The sequence below is a fragment of the Xiphophorus maculatus genome, chromosome 11 (assembly GCF_002775205.1).
Source record: "Xiphophorus maculatus strain JP 163 A chromosome 11, X_maculatus-5.0-male, whole genome shotgun sequence".
In the NCBI taxonomy this organism is placed as follows: Eukaryota; Metazoa; Chordata; class Actinopteri; order Cyprinodontiformes; family Poeciliidae; genus Xiphophorus; species Xiphophorus maculatus.
In genome coordinates, this window is record NC_036453.1 from 4,511,922 (window position 1) to 4,530,619 (window position 18,698).

The 18,698-nt window shown below is 37.6% G+C and overlaps 1 protein-coding gene across 3 annotated transcripts; it reads right to left on the reverse strand.

Annotated features, from left to right (window-relative positions):
* Window positions 1–967: 967 nt before the first annotated feature.
* Window positions 968–16,858, reverse strand: LOC102226251 (proto-oncogene DBL-like). 3 transcript variants are annotated; one of them, XM_014471387.2, is made up of 26 exons: window positions 16,516–16,855; window positions 13,933–14,067; window positions 13,686–13,802; window positions 13,442–13,591; window positions 13,196–13,320; window positions 12,949–13,063; window positions 12,742–12,861; window positions 11,327–11,518; window positions 10,993–11,184; window positions 10,746–10,926; window positions 10,391–10,479; window positions 9,701–9,801; window positions 9,512–9,578; window positions 9,260–9,375; window positions 9,061–9,130; window positions 8,879–8,971; window positions 8,686–8,778; window positions 7,912–8,037; window positions 7,570–7,779; window positions 7,101–7,193; window positions 6,925–7,003; window positions 6,642–6,687; window positions 4,736–4,908; window positions 4,045–4,157; window positions 3,780–3,892; window positions 968–3,668 (listed from the first exon to the last, which is right to left on the reverse strand). In XM_014471387.2, the coding sequence occupies exons 1-26, from the start codon at window positions 16,564–16,566 to the stop codon at window positions 3,587–3,589; spliced, it is 3,042 nt and encodes a 1,013-aa protein (XP_014326873.1). In that variant the 5' UTR covers window positions 16,567–16,855; the 3' UTR covers window positions 968–3,586. The 3 variants fall into 3 exon arrangements, with proteins under 3 accessions (XP_014326873.1, XP_005806037.1, XP_023198135.1); XM_005805980.2 differs by having other exon boundaries at window positions 4,736–4,833; window positions 16,516–16,854; XM_023342367.1 differs by lacking the exons at window positions 968–3,668; window positions 3,780–3,892; window positions 4,045–4,157 and having other exon boundaries at window positions 4,820–6,188; window positions 16,516–16,858.
* Between the last annotated feature and the right edge of the window lie 1,840 nt (window positions 16,859–18,698).

The window sequence follows — 18,698 nt, forward strand, 5'->3', positions numbered from 1 at the left end:
CTTTGTGTCTGCATTGGCCTGAGGCTCACCATGAAGAAACTGATCCCATTAAGCTTTTCTGCTTTACAATGCTGTCTTCCCAGCTAAATAATTATTTCATATGTGAGAAAAACAGGGGTCTTGTAAGTAAGCGGTGTATTCTGTATATCAGTGATGATGAAAATAGGAAACAGTTTTCTTAATTGGATCAAAGCAGGATGATCACAGGAAACTAAAACTCAGTGAGGTGCAGATGAACACATAAAAAGTGTAAACAGTAGGAATAAGGTTTTAAAAATAAGACTAGAAATGAACTTAACTATAAATCAAAACATAGCAATCCAAAAATCATGTGATTTTAAACCTTCTGTCTGTCAAAAAATAAAACTAAGCATTGACATAAATAATCTATTTTTTAAGATTGTAGCTGTGGATTATTCATTAGGCACATTGTGGCCCCAGACCTAGCAGCTCTGACAACAAACCAGTACATCTCAATAAAGGAATTAACAATTCATCACAGGCAACAGACTAAAAATCAATCTAAGTAAGTACACGCCAAAAGAACGCTGAGATTATATTTTATTAGGCAATAAGAAATTAAAACATCTTTGTGTGATTTTATGAAGTTCAGTTTTTCTGCAAAGACCCACAACATCAGAAGAGGAGTTGAAATAAACCCCTTAGACACATCAATCAGACAGAATCAAATGAAATAACCATGTGCTTACATTTCAGAAAACAGTTACAGGCATTATGCATTATAATACAAGCTTGTTCAATGTTTCAAAGGATAGAAAAAAAGTGCAAAGTGAGCAAATGCAGCAAACAAGTTCAAGTTCAAGAAGCCTGTCAGAACAAAACCGTTTCTAACATCTGAGTTGGTTTGAAAAATCTCACAAAGAAGTAGCTACAGTCCTGTAGGTGTTAAATACAGTGAGATTAAATCTAGTTTCACTGGTGAAGTTAATCTTGAATTTGGTATTACTGGAAGGGTTACTTTTTTTTTTTTAGGATATCACTAATATTGTGTATTTTTAGCCTATCTGTTTAAGTCAGTTGATAGTTTTTGACTGCCTAAGTTATCTATTTAGATACATTTTACATACTAAACTAATAATAATCTTTGTATTTACATATTCACATTTGAATTTTGCTGTCTCAAAAAGTGTCATGTTTTTATAAGTGGCAGTGTTTTAGTGCCACTTCTTACACTTATTCTGTGAAAAACCATTAGTTAAACAAGATCCGTGATAATATGGAAAAGTCAGTCGTGGCAGTTTTTACAGAGGCAGTAAACCGTCTGTCTGTTTCTTCATCATTTCAACTCTAATTAATCTTTGGTTACCTCTTTTTTTTTTTTTTTACAATTATAGCCAACACTAACCACAGTTCTGTGTGTGTAAAACAGCAGAGGAGGCAAAAATAAAGCTAAAGGTAAGTGCAAATCTATAGAGAGGTATTTGTCCACACAGCACTGTGCTTGATAGATGAATGTGAGGAGGACAAGAAACATTTCATGAATAGGTTGCATATGTAACTTATGCAAAGCCCAAAAGCCCAACCCAGGAACAAATACATTTGTAATTACTCAAAATACTCTAATAAGCAGCAATCAAATAATAAAGATTGAAAATGAACAACAAATGAATTAAAAGGCCTGAAAGGGATTTCTTTCTTTGCCACTTTGAGGAGAATAAAGCAGAAACAGAGAATGGACGGAGGACAAATACAAATAGATGGGAGTTACATTAATTTTGAACAGAAGCCTATTTTCTTGTATTCTTTTCCAGTTCTTCTAGATTACTGACCACTACTGTAGCATTAGGTTAACTTTCCTCCTGCATTTTTTCACATTGTATAATATGAGAAATACCAATGTTGTTTGGTGAATAACGTTTCTCTCTCACAGAATGGTTTCTGATTGGCAGAATGCGTAATATAACGGATTACTAAACAGAACTGAATTAAGTTAAACTTGCCCATCATCATGTCCTTAGACATTTTACTGTAAATAAATCAATCTTTTCCTCAGAATGCATCTATGTATATGACCATGAATTACAATAAAACATCTGCAAATTGTCTTCATGGTTCATTGTCTTTTTGCATGCGTGATTGCATGCAAAAAGTTATCCTTTTATTTGATATTTTTAAGACGAAAGGAAGAACCACCGACATAGATGCAGATTGTACAAAGATCAAGATATTGCTAATGTGCACCTGCATGAGAACTGACTGATAAATTATCTTGTGGCTTTACTCTACCAAACTTTTGTCAGATTGTCTTGAATATGTAAAAGTCTAACCTGAAGAAACATAACTCATTGTCTCTCATTATAAACCACTGAGGTGTGAAGATGCAATTTTTTACATGCAACAAAATGTCAACAAGAAGTGGTAAAGTATAATGTTGCCTGAAAGAAATTAAGACAACTTCTTATTTCTTGTGTCCTCTAAGGTAGGTAAATGTAGGTAAATGCAGCTGGAAGACTATCACTACCTTTTTTTTTTTAGTTTACTTCCATTGACAAGAGGTTCTGTCACAACAAATTTACAAAACCTCCTCTCAGGTCGACGTCAAACCTGATATTGCTGCATGACTACCTTTCTGGGCAATGATCTGTATGAATATCTAGACATGCACATCTAGAAGGAATCGTAATCACAAAATGCAAACTGAGGTTATGAACTCTGAAGTTCTTCTTTATAAGTTGCACTTTTACAATTAAAAATGAGTAATATGAACCAAACATACAAGCTGCTTGCACCTCAGCCTTACCCTACTCCTTCCTTTCACTTTTCTGAAAACATTTTGAGGTATCAGCACTTCATATTTCACAGGGAACCCAAAACATACTGATCACTTTGTTCAATGTTGTTATTTATTGCTATGGAGCAAGCCTAGTCATCTAGATAAAGTCAGAGCAGCGGCAGGACAGACTGCTGGTGTGGATGTGATGAGGTGGTAAGTTTGATTTCTGACCAGCAACATGAAAGATCTACCACAGCTACCCCCACAATCTTGCATTGTATGTTTTGTGAATGGACAGAGAAGTCATAGAGCTTCTCAGATAACACCTATGGCCGAATACAGGGGCAAAGCTAATGTGCCAACTTCTTTGCACTACAAGAAACACATCTCATAATGTTACAGGGTGTGCTTTCTAGAGTAGAAGAAGGCAGGTCTCACTCAAAAACATGTCACAAAAAGAAGCTGCAGTGATCAGCTTTCCTACTTGGCACACAGATGATATGTACATAATTATCTGCTTGTGTTTTTTTAAATATGTCATAAGAAAATATTATTTATACAACATCCAAAATAAAAGTCCATATAGGAAGTATGCAGAGGACCCACCAAACCAGTCCAGTCCAAACATTCTTCTGCATCATTGCTAGAGCAGGTAGATAAAAATGGCTTGTATGTGCTTTCAATTTTTACATTCCTCTGAGATCTGTCCTGCAGTACACAGCTTCTGTCACAGCTCTTTAAAGTCGAATAAGCGGCTGATGGAGTGTTTCAGTCTGACTTGACTGAATCAGATGCCTGCATTTGTTTGGGAAATGAATGGATGATGTGAGTTTTCTGGCTTTTGATTGGCTCTCAGCAGCTCTCTCCCAGAATCCTGTGCAAGTCCTCAGGCTGAACTCGACCTTCTTCACCACGACTGATATTCTTCACCATCCTAAAATTACAAACAACACATCAGAGCACAACAAACATTTAAGATTTCTTTTAGACTATGTATATCCATGAATGCATTATAATTTGAATTTTGTTCCAATCGGCACGTTACCACACTCCTGACGAATCCTCATAAAGCAGCTGGATGACATCGCCACAGTTAAAGATGATGTCATCAGAGCTGGCCATGCTGCTTTCTACCATGACCCTGTACCTGCCCGCCACCTGAACATGAGAAATTACATCTCTAGATTTATTCCTACACCAAAGGGAAGATGGGCTTTGTTGTTTTCTGTATGTAGGTGGTTAAATCATGACATTTTATCCATATAACAACATATAATTTGTTTGTTCCCAGCCCTTAAGGAAAAGTTTACCAGTGGGGAGGGATGATCCTCCTCATCCGAGTCGGACAAGGCAGAGAGGTCTGTTGCACCCCAGTCCTCCAGGCCTTCGCAGATCGCCACAGAGTGAGCAGGAGCAGGCCAACCTGAAAAGAAGAAACCCAAACTGCTGCACATTTAAGCCAGAAACATTGTACAGAAAGTATTTAAACCTCCCAAATTTATAACATCAAAGATCAGAGATGAACTTGACTGAAATGTTGAGCTGAGACAGAAAGAAAGAAGCACTCTTCTTTTTTTATTGAAGTGTTTGTAAGAAGATTTCACAATAATACAAAAGACGGACATTTCAGAGAAAATGATGAAGTTAGTCTTGCTTAGCATGCTGTTAAGCTATTAGAGTGCCTATAAAAAATCTCCAACCGCATTGGATTTTTTACCCTTTTTATTGGTTCTACAAATCAATTATGATCAGCAAAGTTTGGCTTTTTTGACAAAAATTTTAAAACTGATTTCTACAAAAAGAAAATAATGTAAAAATATGAAACATAAAATAAGTGATTGCATATATATTCCCCACCTTTAAGTCAGTACTTGGTAGATGCAACATTGTTGAATTAGATCTTTCACTTTAAAGAAGGTGATATTCATGCAAAGACTTATTTAGATGTCATTATTTTGTAAAAATAAGTTTTCACTTTGACATTGCAGTTTTCCAACTCACTACGTCGAGGCGAGTGAACCACAGGGTCTGAGTGGGCGGGGCTCGAATATGTCGACTCCTCCCCTCTATACTTGTGGGCGTGGCTTGTTGCGGAGGAACTGTGAGGAACAGGAAGACACGCTGAGCAGCCTCCCACCGGCGCGGCGCCCCACGACACACACATCTCTGATGTGCTAAAAAAAAGCAACGCATGGCCACAGAAACACAGACACGAGCACCACAAACAGGACAGGCAAACAAACATCCACCGTGTCACAAAAACCAAGGTCAAACCTCGTTTACATTCTGGAGGTTCACACTGCATTCCACTCATTTTGCAACAACATATATTTCAGCCTCTGATTTCGAACTGTGTTCAAACACAGATAACTTAGAGTGCTGCAATATATGGAATTGTTATTTTATTTAAACAAAATTCTACACAAACACATGAGAAAGGTCATGTATATTTATTTCATTTGCAAAGAAAGTGTAGTTTAACTTGCTTTAAGTAGCAGATGGGTGGGATTGGTCCATTCAAATCCAGTAAATTGAGAAAAATTAAAAAAAACAGTGAGTAGAAAAATACTTCTGATTGACTGAAATTCACCCATTTCCTACATAAAGCACAAACAAAGTATTTAAAAATGGTCTCTAATCAATCTTCTGTTTGTGAAAGCCAAAAAGTCTTTCAAGACAGAGTCTCCTCTAAGTCTAGTCTAAAAGACTAGATACTATAGAAATATATGTGATAGGCTATAGTTTATTATTCTTCATAAGTAATTTCAATCCTGGTCTTTGAGATCCCCAGAATGTTCTAGATGGTTCAATAAAAACAAAATTTGGTGTAACTGTCACATCTTTGGAATAAACTGCTAAATATCACATTTTCAGACATCTACCTGTCTTCAAATTTTAAAACTTCTTCTTAAAGCTGACCTGAAGAAAACACATAATCTGTTTTGTTTACCTTTTTACTGATAGCATATTGTGTTAAATTTTAGTTGGAATTGTTTTCTGTGTTCAAAATTTAGCTTGTTTTTACTTGTGTAATTATTTGCATTCCCTAGTTTTGTGATATCACTCACTCACACTTTTACTTGAAACAAATTTAGTTTATCTTCATACCAAAAAATGTCTCTTCTTCACTTTCTGGAAGATGAGAAATTTCTTAACTTAAATAACTTTATGCACAGGACTTTCTTCACGTCACTCAGAGTGCAGGATTAATATAACTAAAGAAGATCTCACAGAACAGATACCATATCTGTTGTAAATTTTATCCGATTACGGCCTTTTGGTAAAACATAAATCTATAATGTCATGCATGGAAACAATGCTGTTTATTTTCATCTGTTGGTAAAATATGTTGGAAATTATTAAAAAAAACAAAAGTTACTCAGACATGAAATAACATGCTGGCATGCAAACACCAATCACTATTACTTTAACATACACAAAGATACAAAAACACCTGTAAAGAAATATAGTTAATTATATCCTGATGAGACTGAATTCTCATTAAAAGTCATTTGAAAAATGGCATAAAAAATAAATTAAAAAAAATAGTGTGTTTTAATTTTTGTCTCATGTTATGATTCCTGGGAAGTATGGCAGAAACTCACTGTTTACAAAAAGAATGCGGTTGAGAAGCAATTTGCTGAAAGACAATTATCCAAATACTAGAGATAGCAAACGTACATATTTGAGCCTGTAACGTTAACACTGTGTATATTATAGAAAATTAGCATTAAGTCAAACTTGTGCAGTCAAATCTATGTTTTTTAATCACATAGGAAAATGGATGGATAAAATGTGCTGCTAAAATATCAAAATATATATAATATTGATATCAGTGATGAGTGTACATAAATATCTGACCAGATTTTTGGTTTGGATATCACTGAGATCTTTAAAAGCGAGTCACCTGTCAGAGAGAAGGTTGTCTGGGAGAGCAAGAGAAGAATCTTCCTCTGAGGATAGATGAAGACAGACACGCCTGGGTTACATCTAAGTGAATTTGAATTTATAAACCACATTAAATTAGTAGAGCAGAAAAAAACTCTGTAAGGAAACGACACTAAATAAGTACAGTTCTGCAGTATTCCTTTACATGTACAAATTATAGCAGATTGCAAGTTTTATATCATTGGCATTTGCTTAAAACATGTAAAGACGTGTTTTAACTGAACAATTTAAGTGGTAGAAACCTTGTTGTAGTTTCTGTGGGTTGGCCAGTATTTTTTGAATCTCGTTCAGCCAGGCAACTTTGACCTCCACCGTGGGAGCCTAGGACAGACAGCATACACACAGACCAAATAAAAACAAGTTTTAGGCTGAAATTATATGTAACTCAACAGAAAATAGCAAACCAATAGCAAAATACCTGAACTAAATAAACAACTTCTCTGCCACTGTAGCAGATTTCAAATTTCTTCACATCTCCTTTCACAGTTTCTGTGATGGCCACAGTGCTCATCTAGAGAAAAACAGAGATGATATAAAACAGCTTTATATACCAAATCTGTATGGTATCAAAGCTGCCATACAGATTTGATACTCAACCAGTAAAATAGTGTTGTTACTACCAAGAAGCCAGGCTTTTATGTGCAGTTTACGTAAACAATCCACACTACTTTAAAGTCTGGACTGAAAATGAAGGAAATCCACAAAATGATTGCTCAAGATCTAATTAGTAATCGGCTGCACAAAACAAACTACTATGAGCTTCATTTACAATATTAACCCAAGTTTAGAAGAATACGCCCCCCAACTCACTACTTGACTCTCAACATCACCCTCCTTTCTTTGACACATCATTTTACTGCATCCTGGAGTAAGAGCTAGATCTTAACTCGGAGGCAGGACTTGAAGCTGTAGAAGCTGTCCTGGCTGTCCTCGTCTCGTCGCTTACAGAAGAGCAGTGCGTGATCGTAGAGGAAAAGATGTCGCTGCATGGGTTTGAATCTGGCCAGCTCCTTCATTCGCACCGCTGCCCGTTTGTGACTGATCCATACACTGAAGTTCCCCTGGAGGATTATGCGGCCCAGCTGGCTAATATCACCCTGAAAACCAAGACACAAATGCTACTAAGATCAAGAAGATCCTCACTGAAAGAATGTTTTTGCTAGTTTTAGCAGCAGTATACATTAAATTAGATGAACTCGGTTTAATTTATTGGTTTGGTTTGCTGGTACCGGATATCCTGTGATGGCTATCTGATGCATGGAGTCGTTGACAGACTTCAGCAACTCCAGCATGGAGTCCAGCGCCTCCTGGAGCTCACAGCGGTAGTGCTCCTCCACACAGTGTTTCAAAAGCTCCTGAGTAAAGACAGACACAGCAGGAAATGTCAGCAGCTTCTGCATAATCTAATCTAGTAAAACTGGAAGTCACTGTCAGCCAGTCTGCTGAGCAGCAAATTAATGAAATCAAATCTACATTTTGTACATCTACAGTTTGTATTGTTGTGCCTGTTTAGAAACATCTACAAGAGTCCTAGTCCCTTGTTTTGTTTTGCATGAATATTAAAATGAAGTTTAGAACCATTTTTTCTGATGTGTTCATTGATCTGGAAAAGACCAGATTTTTGGGGGGGGGTTTAATTGTTGAGGGCCGGTTAAGTCTGACTTCTGTCAATAGCTGATTTCTTGCTGCATCTAAATTGTAAACTTAGTTTGGATGAGCAGAAAATTACCATTTTGTTACCAAGTGCATGTAACAAGCAGTAACAATTTTGCAAAGAAAAAAGCAAATTCTCTTAACCTTTATTGTCAAACCTTTGAAAATAAGCTCCTGTATATTGCTGAAAAGTTACTTATGAGTTAGTTTTGTGTCATTTCAAGTGTACTGAGATATTTGCACTAGAAACTAGATACAAATTCTTATTGAGATTTTATGTTTTTGCAGTGTATACCTAAAATGTTTGTTTTTTCATTCATGTGAAACAGATTTCTGTAGGATTTTAAAACCTTAAGCAGCAGCTGGTACTTAGTGAGGCGTTGGATTGGTTTCAGAAGATAAGAATCTAGGCCCAACTTGTGGTCCAACTTTTTCTGGCACTCCTGAGAGTTACAAGAAGAAAAAAATTACAAAGGGACAGAGTTTATTGATGAATACGTAAATGGAGTAGAGAGTTTCCATATGTGTGCTACATGTAACTACCTGGAAAAATGGCGAATCAGAGCATTGTCTCCAAAGCAGCTCAGAGCAGGGTTTGTTTTGGCAGTAACGTTCGTACACCTGGAATTTGTCTTTCTACTCAAGCACACATAAGGCTCCACTTAGTTCATGCTTTTTTGATCAACTTTGATTCAGTCCTCACATCCCTCCTCCTGTCTACTCACCCGCTGCAGAAAACAAGCCCCCACCCTCTCTGGTGTTTCAAGGCAACCCTGCAGATCATGGAGGAAGATCCTAAACAGAAAATCCAAGAGAAGAAAAAGGCAAGAAGATCTGATTAGAGCAAAAAGAAAGGAAAGAAGAAAGCAAGGACGACTCAGTGAGAGCTGGTGAGAACACGTGTGAATGAGCCTGAAGGCTTGCCTGCTGTGGAACTGGTAAATCTCTGGCATGTTGCCGAACAGAACATCTTTCTGGCAGCGAAGAGCTGAGGGAAGTAGATAAGACGTGGAGGGGTCCTCCATTTCTGCCCTGTAACCCTGATAAATCAGAAATAAAGATCAGAATAAAGATCAAAATAAATGGGAAACTAAGTCAAGAAATATAAAGCATAAGTATTTTTTTCTAATCTTAATGTTTTCTTTGAGCTGCTTAAACTAAAAAATGCAAACTCACCAGAAGAACAGAGAGCAGTTCATCAACATAGATCCTCTCTGTAGCTATCAGTTCCTTCATAATGTGCCTAAAACAGTTCAATAAGGAGACAAACTATCTTGAATTCAAAATAGAAAAAAAATACGTAATGCAGAAAAAGACGCAGATTAAACAAATACATGGTTAGAGCAGAGGTCAGGGGTCACTTACCGTGTGACCTGCTCTGAATTGTCCTCTGCTTCTGAATCAGTTTCTGGGTTGGGACCGTACAGGCAACTGCGGTTACCTTGGTAATCATGCATCACCTCAATCTGACAAAACACGCCCACAGTGAGACGGTGAAATTAACACTAATCACAGATGAAGAAGCAGCACATTAAATAGGTTTTGTTTTCATCTGGAGGCTAAGATGGCTGATGTTTCTAGTGATTTGGCCATTTGTTTTGGGTCATTATTAAGTTGAAAGACCCATTTTCAGATTATTGGTAGAATCCACCATGTTGTTATTTAAAATATCCGGATATTTCAAAACGATCATGATGGAGTGCAGGCTTGACAGCTTCCCAGGATCTTTGGATCGCCATGCTATACTGGTGATTTTATTATTTCTTTCAATATCATTAATAATAACAAAAAAAGATGCACAATAAAATAAACATAAATTGTATCTTCCTAATGTTTCTGTGTGTAACTAGGCCACAGCAGTAAAAAAAGCATATTTTTTTCAACATCTTCACATTTGTGGTAAATATTACAGGATACTGCAGATATAGAAACATAATTAGCATATTTACTAAATATAATATATAAGATACATTTCTGGCTTAATATGGGACAAAATCTTAAGTCGAAAATAAAAAAAATATTCCTTATATAGACTATGCCTAAATGAACACACACCTTGCGCGGGCTGTTGTTTCTCCTTGAAGCTCTTTTGCCAGGAAGGAGATCAAATGAGAACTTTGAGTTCAAGACATTGAAGTCCACACCTGTAGGAAGTGCCACACAAATAAACACAGAGGAAACGATCACCAAATAATACTGATGCAAGTGGAAACATCAACATTAAAAAGAAATCGCGGTACACTTAAAATCAGCAGCAGCAGCAGACCAGATCAGATCGAAACGAATTGCGGTGAACCATTTTGTTATTTGATACAATTCAAGTATTATGCTGTCCAGAAGGAAAGTGCCATAAACAAATAAAATATAACAGAAGCTAAACATTTGAAGAGACAACTGAGGTGGCTTGTACCGTGTTTTGGGGAGAAGAGAGGTGACTTGCAGCGGAGTACGGTCTGATCCGGTTCAGGCCGAGGCGCCACCAGCTGTATGGGTCGAACCTGCACATCTGCAAGCTTCTTCAAACACTGCTCTCTGTTTCTGATCATGCACTGAACTGAGCTCAGCTTCTCTTTCACCATGGTAATCTGGGACTGCGAAAGGGACAAAAGTGTGAATTCTTGCACTGCAACTGAGGAAGCAGCAGAGCAAACAGCTACCTGCAGCTGAGGTGTGAGCACAGCTTCAAACTCCAGGCTCAGCGTGTCCTGGGTGTTTTTTACAACAGATGGCGCCCTCTCCTGGTGGCTGCTCAGGTACTGCAGAGCCTCCTGAGCTCCCTCTTTAGTTTGGAACTTGTCCACCATCTGGCTGGCGAGCAGATAGGCCCCCTCATCACACCAACGGAGAGCCTGTCAAAAAAAGAACAAGACAAAACTATAGACTTTTCTTAAATAACAAAGAAAATATCACAAATTTAAAACAAACATAAATAAATTAAGGATTAAACAAATATTGGCAGATCGAGATAGCTTATGATTGTAATATGTTTACCTCCTCAAGGCGCCGTAGCAGGTCTCGTGTCCGGGTGAGCGAGGCCCGCTTGGTGCGTACGGCAGTGCTGATGACATCACAGTGATGTCGCAGCTCGTTGCAGCGCTGGACGATGAGCGCCAGAGCGTAGTGGTGGTTGGCAGCCAGCTGGTGGCCGTGCAGGATCACAACCTGGGCCCGATTCATCTCCTCCTGATGTACACAAAATTATACGCCCAATGTCAGGGTGTGAACATTACATTAAACTTCACTGACATTTATCTTTCTTTTGAGAACCAATGTAGGACGTAAGCCTTGTGGGTCATGTCACTCGAACAAGAAGTTTCTGTTAAAGAACAAAGTACTAACGCTTTCCTGTGTTACTCCTTGTATTTGTTTTTCTGTGGCCCACCAACTCTAGCAATAGTTAGTGTGAAGAAATGTACAATGTAGATGAAGGTAGACTAAAAATAGTCTGGAAAGATGTATGTTGCATGCAGCAGTGTCAGCATATTTTTGTTGTTGTTAGGTTTCAACAGCCAGCAGAGAACAACTGATTCCACTTTGCCCTTGATGAGGAGAGTAGAAAGCTGGAAAAGCAGCTGGTTTCATGCCAGTTGGGTAGTGTATGTGCTGCATGATCTTGGTCACTAAATTGAGTTTCCCAGTGAGCACTAGTTTCTAGGTAGAAATGCTTTGTTTAAATTATGGGACTGCTGGTCTTTGTGTTTCTGGTCTGGTTGGTGAAAGAGCGGCGTTGCTCAGTAGGTGGAGAATGATGTTAGGTGTTTGTCTCCTGCTACTTTATTAGCGGCATTAACACAATTCTAAAAAAAAATTATTTGAAAAATTTCCCCAACAAATTTCAGAAAACCAAAGCCTTATTTGAAGTCCAATTTTCTACCAATTTGTGTGATGAATCTCATAAATAATCTGAGATATCTCCATTCAAATAACTAGCAATAACAGTTTGTTTACACATAAATGTATTTTTCTAAAGGTTCAAAATCATCTCTCTTTATTTCCAGCTTCATCCCAAGATGCAATATCCACATCTTTTTATTTTAAATGAGACAGGTTTGGTGTAGAATATCAAGTGCAGAATCATCCAACGACTATTGACTATTTACTTTTGATTTACAATTTAAAGGCTCAAAATGGGAAACAATATCATCTCATTTTTGATTAAGCCCACATTTCTATATTAAAAACATTTTTATTGATCTGAAATAATATTCTAACTCACAGTGTTTCATTAGCTTTGAGTAAAAAAAATAATCACATTTAACATAAATATAGGCTTGAAAACATCATTCTGTTGAATTAATCTGAAAAATGAGTTTCAGCTTTTGAATTCAGTAACTTTTCAATATTGCTGTCATTTATTGAGATACACCTGAACATTGAGTGAAGTGAATCTTTATGTGTTTCATGACCTGAGCTCGTTTATCCAGACTGTCCAGATCTTTAAGTAGCTGTTCTGTCTGAACCACTGTAGTTCCCACACAGGCAATTTCCTTCTCCTGGGCCGAGATCCGCTCCAGCACCTCATCCATCTGCACACAAACCACAGGAGTGTAAACCAAGAGGCCTGACTAAAATGACTTTTATGGGAGTGAGAGCACAAACACCAATTATCCCACCTGCTGGAAGCTGCTTTCATAATGCAGCAGCTGGAGGTACTGTTGCAGCTTCAGGTGGTGTTTTTCAAAGAAACCATCAAATGCCTCCTCCATGTCTCTGAGCTGTGCCAGAAGCCTAAAATACACACGGCAGGCACACTCCCAAACAAACTCTCTGCTTAAATAAAGTTCAAATTTTCAAACTGAATCTAAACATGACAAAAAATCTCCAAGAAATGATCCTGGAACCTTTTCACATGAACAGCACCTCTGAACAGTTTCCATGTCGGCTTGTATTTCCCGCTCTTCCTCAGCTTCTCTCTTTGCGGCTTTAACTGTTTCCAGGTTTGACAACAGCAGGCGTCCTTCTTTCAGCACGCCCCGGATGTCATCCTGACAAAACAAGAAAAACACACACAGCTAAAGCAGCATGCACCTAAAATTTAGGAGAAAAACTGCTATAAAAAGTAGAGGAGAGAAAAAAAGACAAGGATGGACAGTGAGTAAGTGCCACCTTCATCTGTCTGTATCGATGTGAGTGGGAGTGGAGCAGGAATTCAATGGCATTAGCTTCATCTGGGAGTTCGGTCTCAGACAGCTCAGAGCCGAATCCCTGCAGCAGCTGAGCGATCTCTTTCACCGTCACTGCAAAGGTCTCAATGGACTGCATAAACAAACAAATTGTCAAAAGTATAAAAACAGATGACATTTCATAAGCATAACTTGGTGTGGTGGATTCGCATCAGTTAGCTGTTTACCGATCGTAGGAGGACCCAGTCACTTTGGCAATATTCAACCTTTGCAGTAAAGTCTGATGCCAGGTGGTTTTCATCGATGTAGCGCAGCAGGTCACCCACTGAGCGCAGCATCACCACCTGCAAGACACAGAGCAAAAATAAATCCTGAGTCCAACATTGCCGTCTAACATTTACAAAATTAGAAAATTAACTAAATGCGGTGTTGCATGCAAAATATGCTGTGTGATATTCGGTAAAGTCTTTTTACCGGCATCTTTAGGAGGAAGTCATCCTGGCTGAAGCGAAAGCCCAGGTCTGTGCTGGAGGACGGACTGGGGGTGGAGCTCAACAAGCTGGTGGGGCGAAGCACCAAGACCAAGTGAAGGTTGCCAGGAAAAGAAGTCTAAAAGAAATAATTCATTTCTTACTTTCATGAACTCCTGAATTCTGTACAAAAATACAACTTAAAAATGTCAAAAATCTTTGACATTACATCTTTTGCTACCAAAGAAACAAACTTTTTGCAATGATGCAGAAAGTGTTGTTTTGAGAATACTAATAGATATAAATCTTTCTGTCTTTCAACTTGTTTTACAAAAAAAATGCTTTTAATTACAGAACATCAGACTGATTATGTCAGCCAAATGACAAACATGCAGCACAGATTATTTTTAAATTTCAGATCAAGCATAAAAAACAACATAACACAGTTTCATATTCCAAGTATTACAGACATAATTATTCTGGAAATGTTATTGTTTTAGCTACAACAAACAGATTTTTGTGGCTTATTCTGTTACTTCTGGCAGGCAGGAAACAGAGAGACGGTACTGAAGACGTTAGACTGCCAACTCAGAGAAAGAGTGCGAAGCTTAACACAGCATCAGCATCCTTCAATGTCAGTCTGGCAGATCTTTCAGCTTCGGTAGCATTTCAGCGCCTCTAAAAATCGGCTCTTCTTACTCACTCCGCTGCTTAGTGAAACATCTTCCTTCAGTCTCAGCTGTCAAGCCAAACTCCCAACAAACAGGCACATTTTCTTTGTTGTAATAAACCTTACAATGTTTTTGTAAAACGTTGTAGTAGCTATTTGGCAGCTGAATGCCAGTTATTTACTGTCATACTGTGACTTACAGCTGTATTTTCTATGGTAAAATAACTGCATTTTAAATCATAAAAAATCTAAAATGTAGCAGTCTGTACATTTTAGATTTTGCAGAAATTAAAGCATATTTTTTTCTTCAAAAGCAACATTTCAGATTTCTGCAGAAGTTGCAGGGTAAACTTTATCTTATCTTCAGGTAGAATTTAATAGCAATTGGAAACTTGATTTTAAAACTCTTTTTGTAAGAATTCACAGTTAGCTTTACTTTAAAAAGACAGTTTGAACAGATGTAAACTGATTATTGTTGCATTTTTTTCACCTAGTTCATCGTAATCTATTGTGAAACAAAACAACATTGAGAATTTTCACTACAATTTATGCAGGAGGTTGAGGATTACATCTTAGCCACTTCACATCACGCACTGAATTAAAAATTACTACATCTGGAGTTATTTACTGGTGTTTTAGAAAATATTCTTTCTTTATGGTTGCTATCAATATTTTCATGAAGATGAAACCATTTTAGTCCAGCGGCAAACTAGTAAACATTACTCTGATTTCATTCAGGATAAAAATCAACAGATAACAGTTTTAAGTGTAGCATGTATTTGTATTTAGTTAAAAGTTAAAGTTACAGTTGCAACTATTTTTGGGGGAATTTTTCTACCCACTTGTACATCTATAGACTGAAATTTCTGCAGTATTGCCTTTGAAAGTTTTCCTGGATTCGATAGGGGACATTTGTAAACATTAATTTTCAATGAATTTAGCCCCATTCACATTCTGGTTCACTCTAAGCCCCCAATATGATGAGGCCATGCATAATGTTTAGCATGACTACAAAAAGGTTCAGTTCGTCTCGTCTGATCGGAGCATCTTTTTCCACGTTTGCTGTCTCCTCTGAATAGGTTGTGTTAAAATCTTGATGCTTTTTGGTCTTTTGTTTCTCTGCTGTAAACGTTTCTGTAACATTATTATCTGCAGAGCTCATTGGTCTTCATTATGCTTTTTGTTTACTTTTGCTCTCTACCGAACCTCTGAGGCCTTCAGAGAAAAGCTGTATTTACACTGAGACAAATACTTGTGCACTTTTTACCAATTAGGTGACAACAAAATGTATCATTAGTATTTAATGATATCAGAATGAAGGGGTCTGAATGCAAATTAACACCCATCATGTTTTAGTTGTAAAAATATTGAAAGCCATGTTAAAAGTGCACTGTCCACCTATAAACACACCTTTACAAATAAAATGTGGACCTGTCAGCAAAATCTACTAAATCTTTCATTCTTATGGGAAAACCAACTTAAGTTCAAATTGTGAATCTTATTTTTGCTCACCCAGCAGCCATGATGATGTAACCAAAACTTGTAAGAACATCAGCATTGCACAACTGTGCAACATATAAAGATCAATGAGGCCGATTTGACTTAATACACAAACAAGGCTTTAACAACACCTTCATTTCTTTGGTCTCCCAGGAAAGCTTTCTGTTTTGCACCTTCAGGACCAATCCAAGCACATTTGTCATTGGCCTGTCCTACACCAAACACAGACTTATTGACAGTGAGCTGCACTCTGCAGCCTCTAGGAAAAAGGCGTGTTAAAAATGTATTGCGTCTTAAAAACACATCACGCACTCGGTGTCGCAGTGTAAAACAGTATTATCTCTCTTTGCTGCAGTAGCTATCCTTCACCGCCCAGTCTGAAGCCTCCCACGTTCCCCACCTCCCGGTGGAGCTTACCGCGGCCCGGCGCAGACGGGGAAACCCCCACCGCATGTTAGATTCGGCCATGGCTCCCAGCGGTTTCTCCCCCCCTGTTCTGTCCCGGCCCGGACCGGCTGTAGCGGGAAGTAGAGTCGGGAGCGAGCTGCCGCAGCGATGGCTCGGTACCTCCACTGCAGTGTCCGGGCGGGCCGAGCGGCGCGCTCAGTGCGCACCAGACGTCCTCTGCTCTGCACCGGGATGGAGGGGCGTGCGGTGCTGCACTCACCTGACGTCAAAACTAACAGCAGCTACGTTAGTGTTAAAGCAAACAACCTCTCTACTGCTATTACTGCTGCGAACATAACTCTAATCTCTGCCACTTGACTGAATTCATAGAAAAACCTGCCGCACACCATTGTAATTATAAAAGAAAATGTTTTTTTAAAAAAAAAAAAAAAAAAAAAAAAAAAAAACACTTTCCCTTTGTTTAAACACGCCTTTTTGAAACATAATTTAAGACAGACCTGGATAAAAACCTTAACATTAAGCTAAGATACAAATAACCTGTAACATAAAAATAATTTAAAGAATTGATTGAACGTTTCTAATAGGATCCGCTAGATGGCAGTAAATGCAAGAATTTGTCACCATGTCTGCAGATCAAAACTTAGCCGAACATTAGCATGAGTTTTAACAGACCTTTTAGTCCTCAGAGATAAATCGTTACAATGCCTGCGGAATCATTCAAAACGCTGTTCAGCAACGATAAGGGTCTGATTATTAATATATATTTTTATACATTTTTGAGAAGGACATACTTTTCTTCCTTGTATTTTTTCTTTGAATGTAAACAATTTTATAAATATGGCCAGAGTTTGTTTTGTTTTTTTTAAGAAAAATGGTCAAAATGTCATTCTGTATTAAAAATAGTAGAGTCAAACTCCAACAGACCTTTGTAAGAAGGTCAGTGCACAAATTTTTTGATTAATTACGACAGAATACAAATTCACAACACACAATTTAGGTTTGGTTTTAATCTACCATGTAAAATTTTAAGAAAACACTATTTGTAATGTGACATATATAAAATATAAATGCAAGGCGCTGCAAATGGTTAGTTTTATCTGCAAGTCCTTCATGTAATGTTTGAGATTAAACTGCAGACAGCTTTTTTTACTTTAGGTTTTATTTGCTCCTAAAGAAAAATAAAATAGTTTAAACTACTGATGACACCTATAAATCATCGGCTCAACTTGGGCTGAGTCCCATGTTTGCCCTAACCTCCAGTTAAACCTTTGATGTAAGGCTGCAGCATTTGGTTTGTGTTGAACCCAGAGGTTTATAGTAGCTAAATTCTAACTTAATTAGCATTCCTTCATTTTTGAGGAAACATTTTTTGAAATGTAGTTTTTTTTTAAGAAATACAACCTATTGCATTAAAATTAATATTACCACTAATAATAATTTCCAACATTTTAAAACTCTGTCAATAGCTTGTCATCATTTCTTTAACTGTGGTATTTTGAGGGCTGAAGGGAAACACCACTGATCCTATCTCACCTTTGACCCTTCACTAAGACAGTGCTGAATAAGTCAGCTTACTCTGATGTTTCTGTCAAGGCTCCATCATCCGTATTGTAACGTGACTGGGAGCTGCTAATCTGCCTCAGTCAGATAGACTTAACTACAGGGAAACCCCACACTGCCCCACAGAAGACTCCAAATTTACAGACTCACTTAAACCTTTAGTTTGACTTTGTTTAATTGCTTTCTTCAGACTTTGATCCCAAACCCAAAGGCTCGGTCCACTTGAGATAGCTGTGACTAATTTTTTCACCACTTACCGACGGGATCTTGTTGGACTTTTACATTTCTAGCCTTAGTCTGTCTTTATTGCCAGTTCTGTAAACATGATTTCCATGAAGTCCTATTATCTTATTTTTGGTTAATGCAACATGACTTCCAGCACAGTTCAGACTAAAAATAACAGCTTTAAAGGCTATTATTAAACTCTAAGTAGACATACTTTTCTGCAAACTATTTAAAGAAGTTTTAATCTGTACAACGCTAAAACACTAAAAGTAAAATGATAGGGATTTATTGTAGTATCTAAGTAAATGTGTATTTTATAGTTGGATTTCTTACGTCTGCAGTGAATAGCAGGCTGGATTAGCAACCTACTATGACCATGCTATGTGGTGGCTGTTGGGTTATCTGAG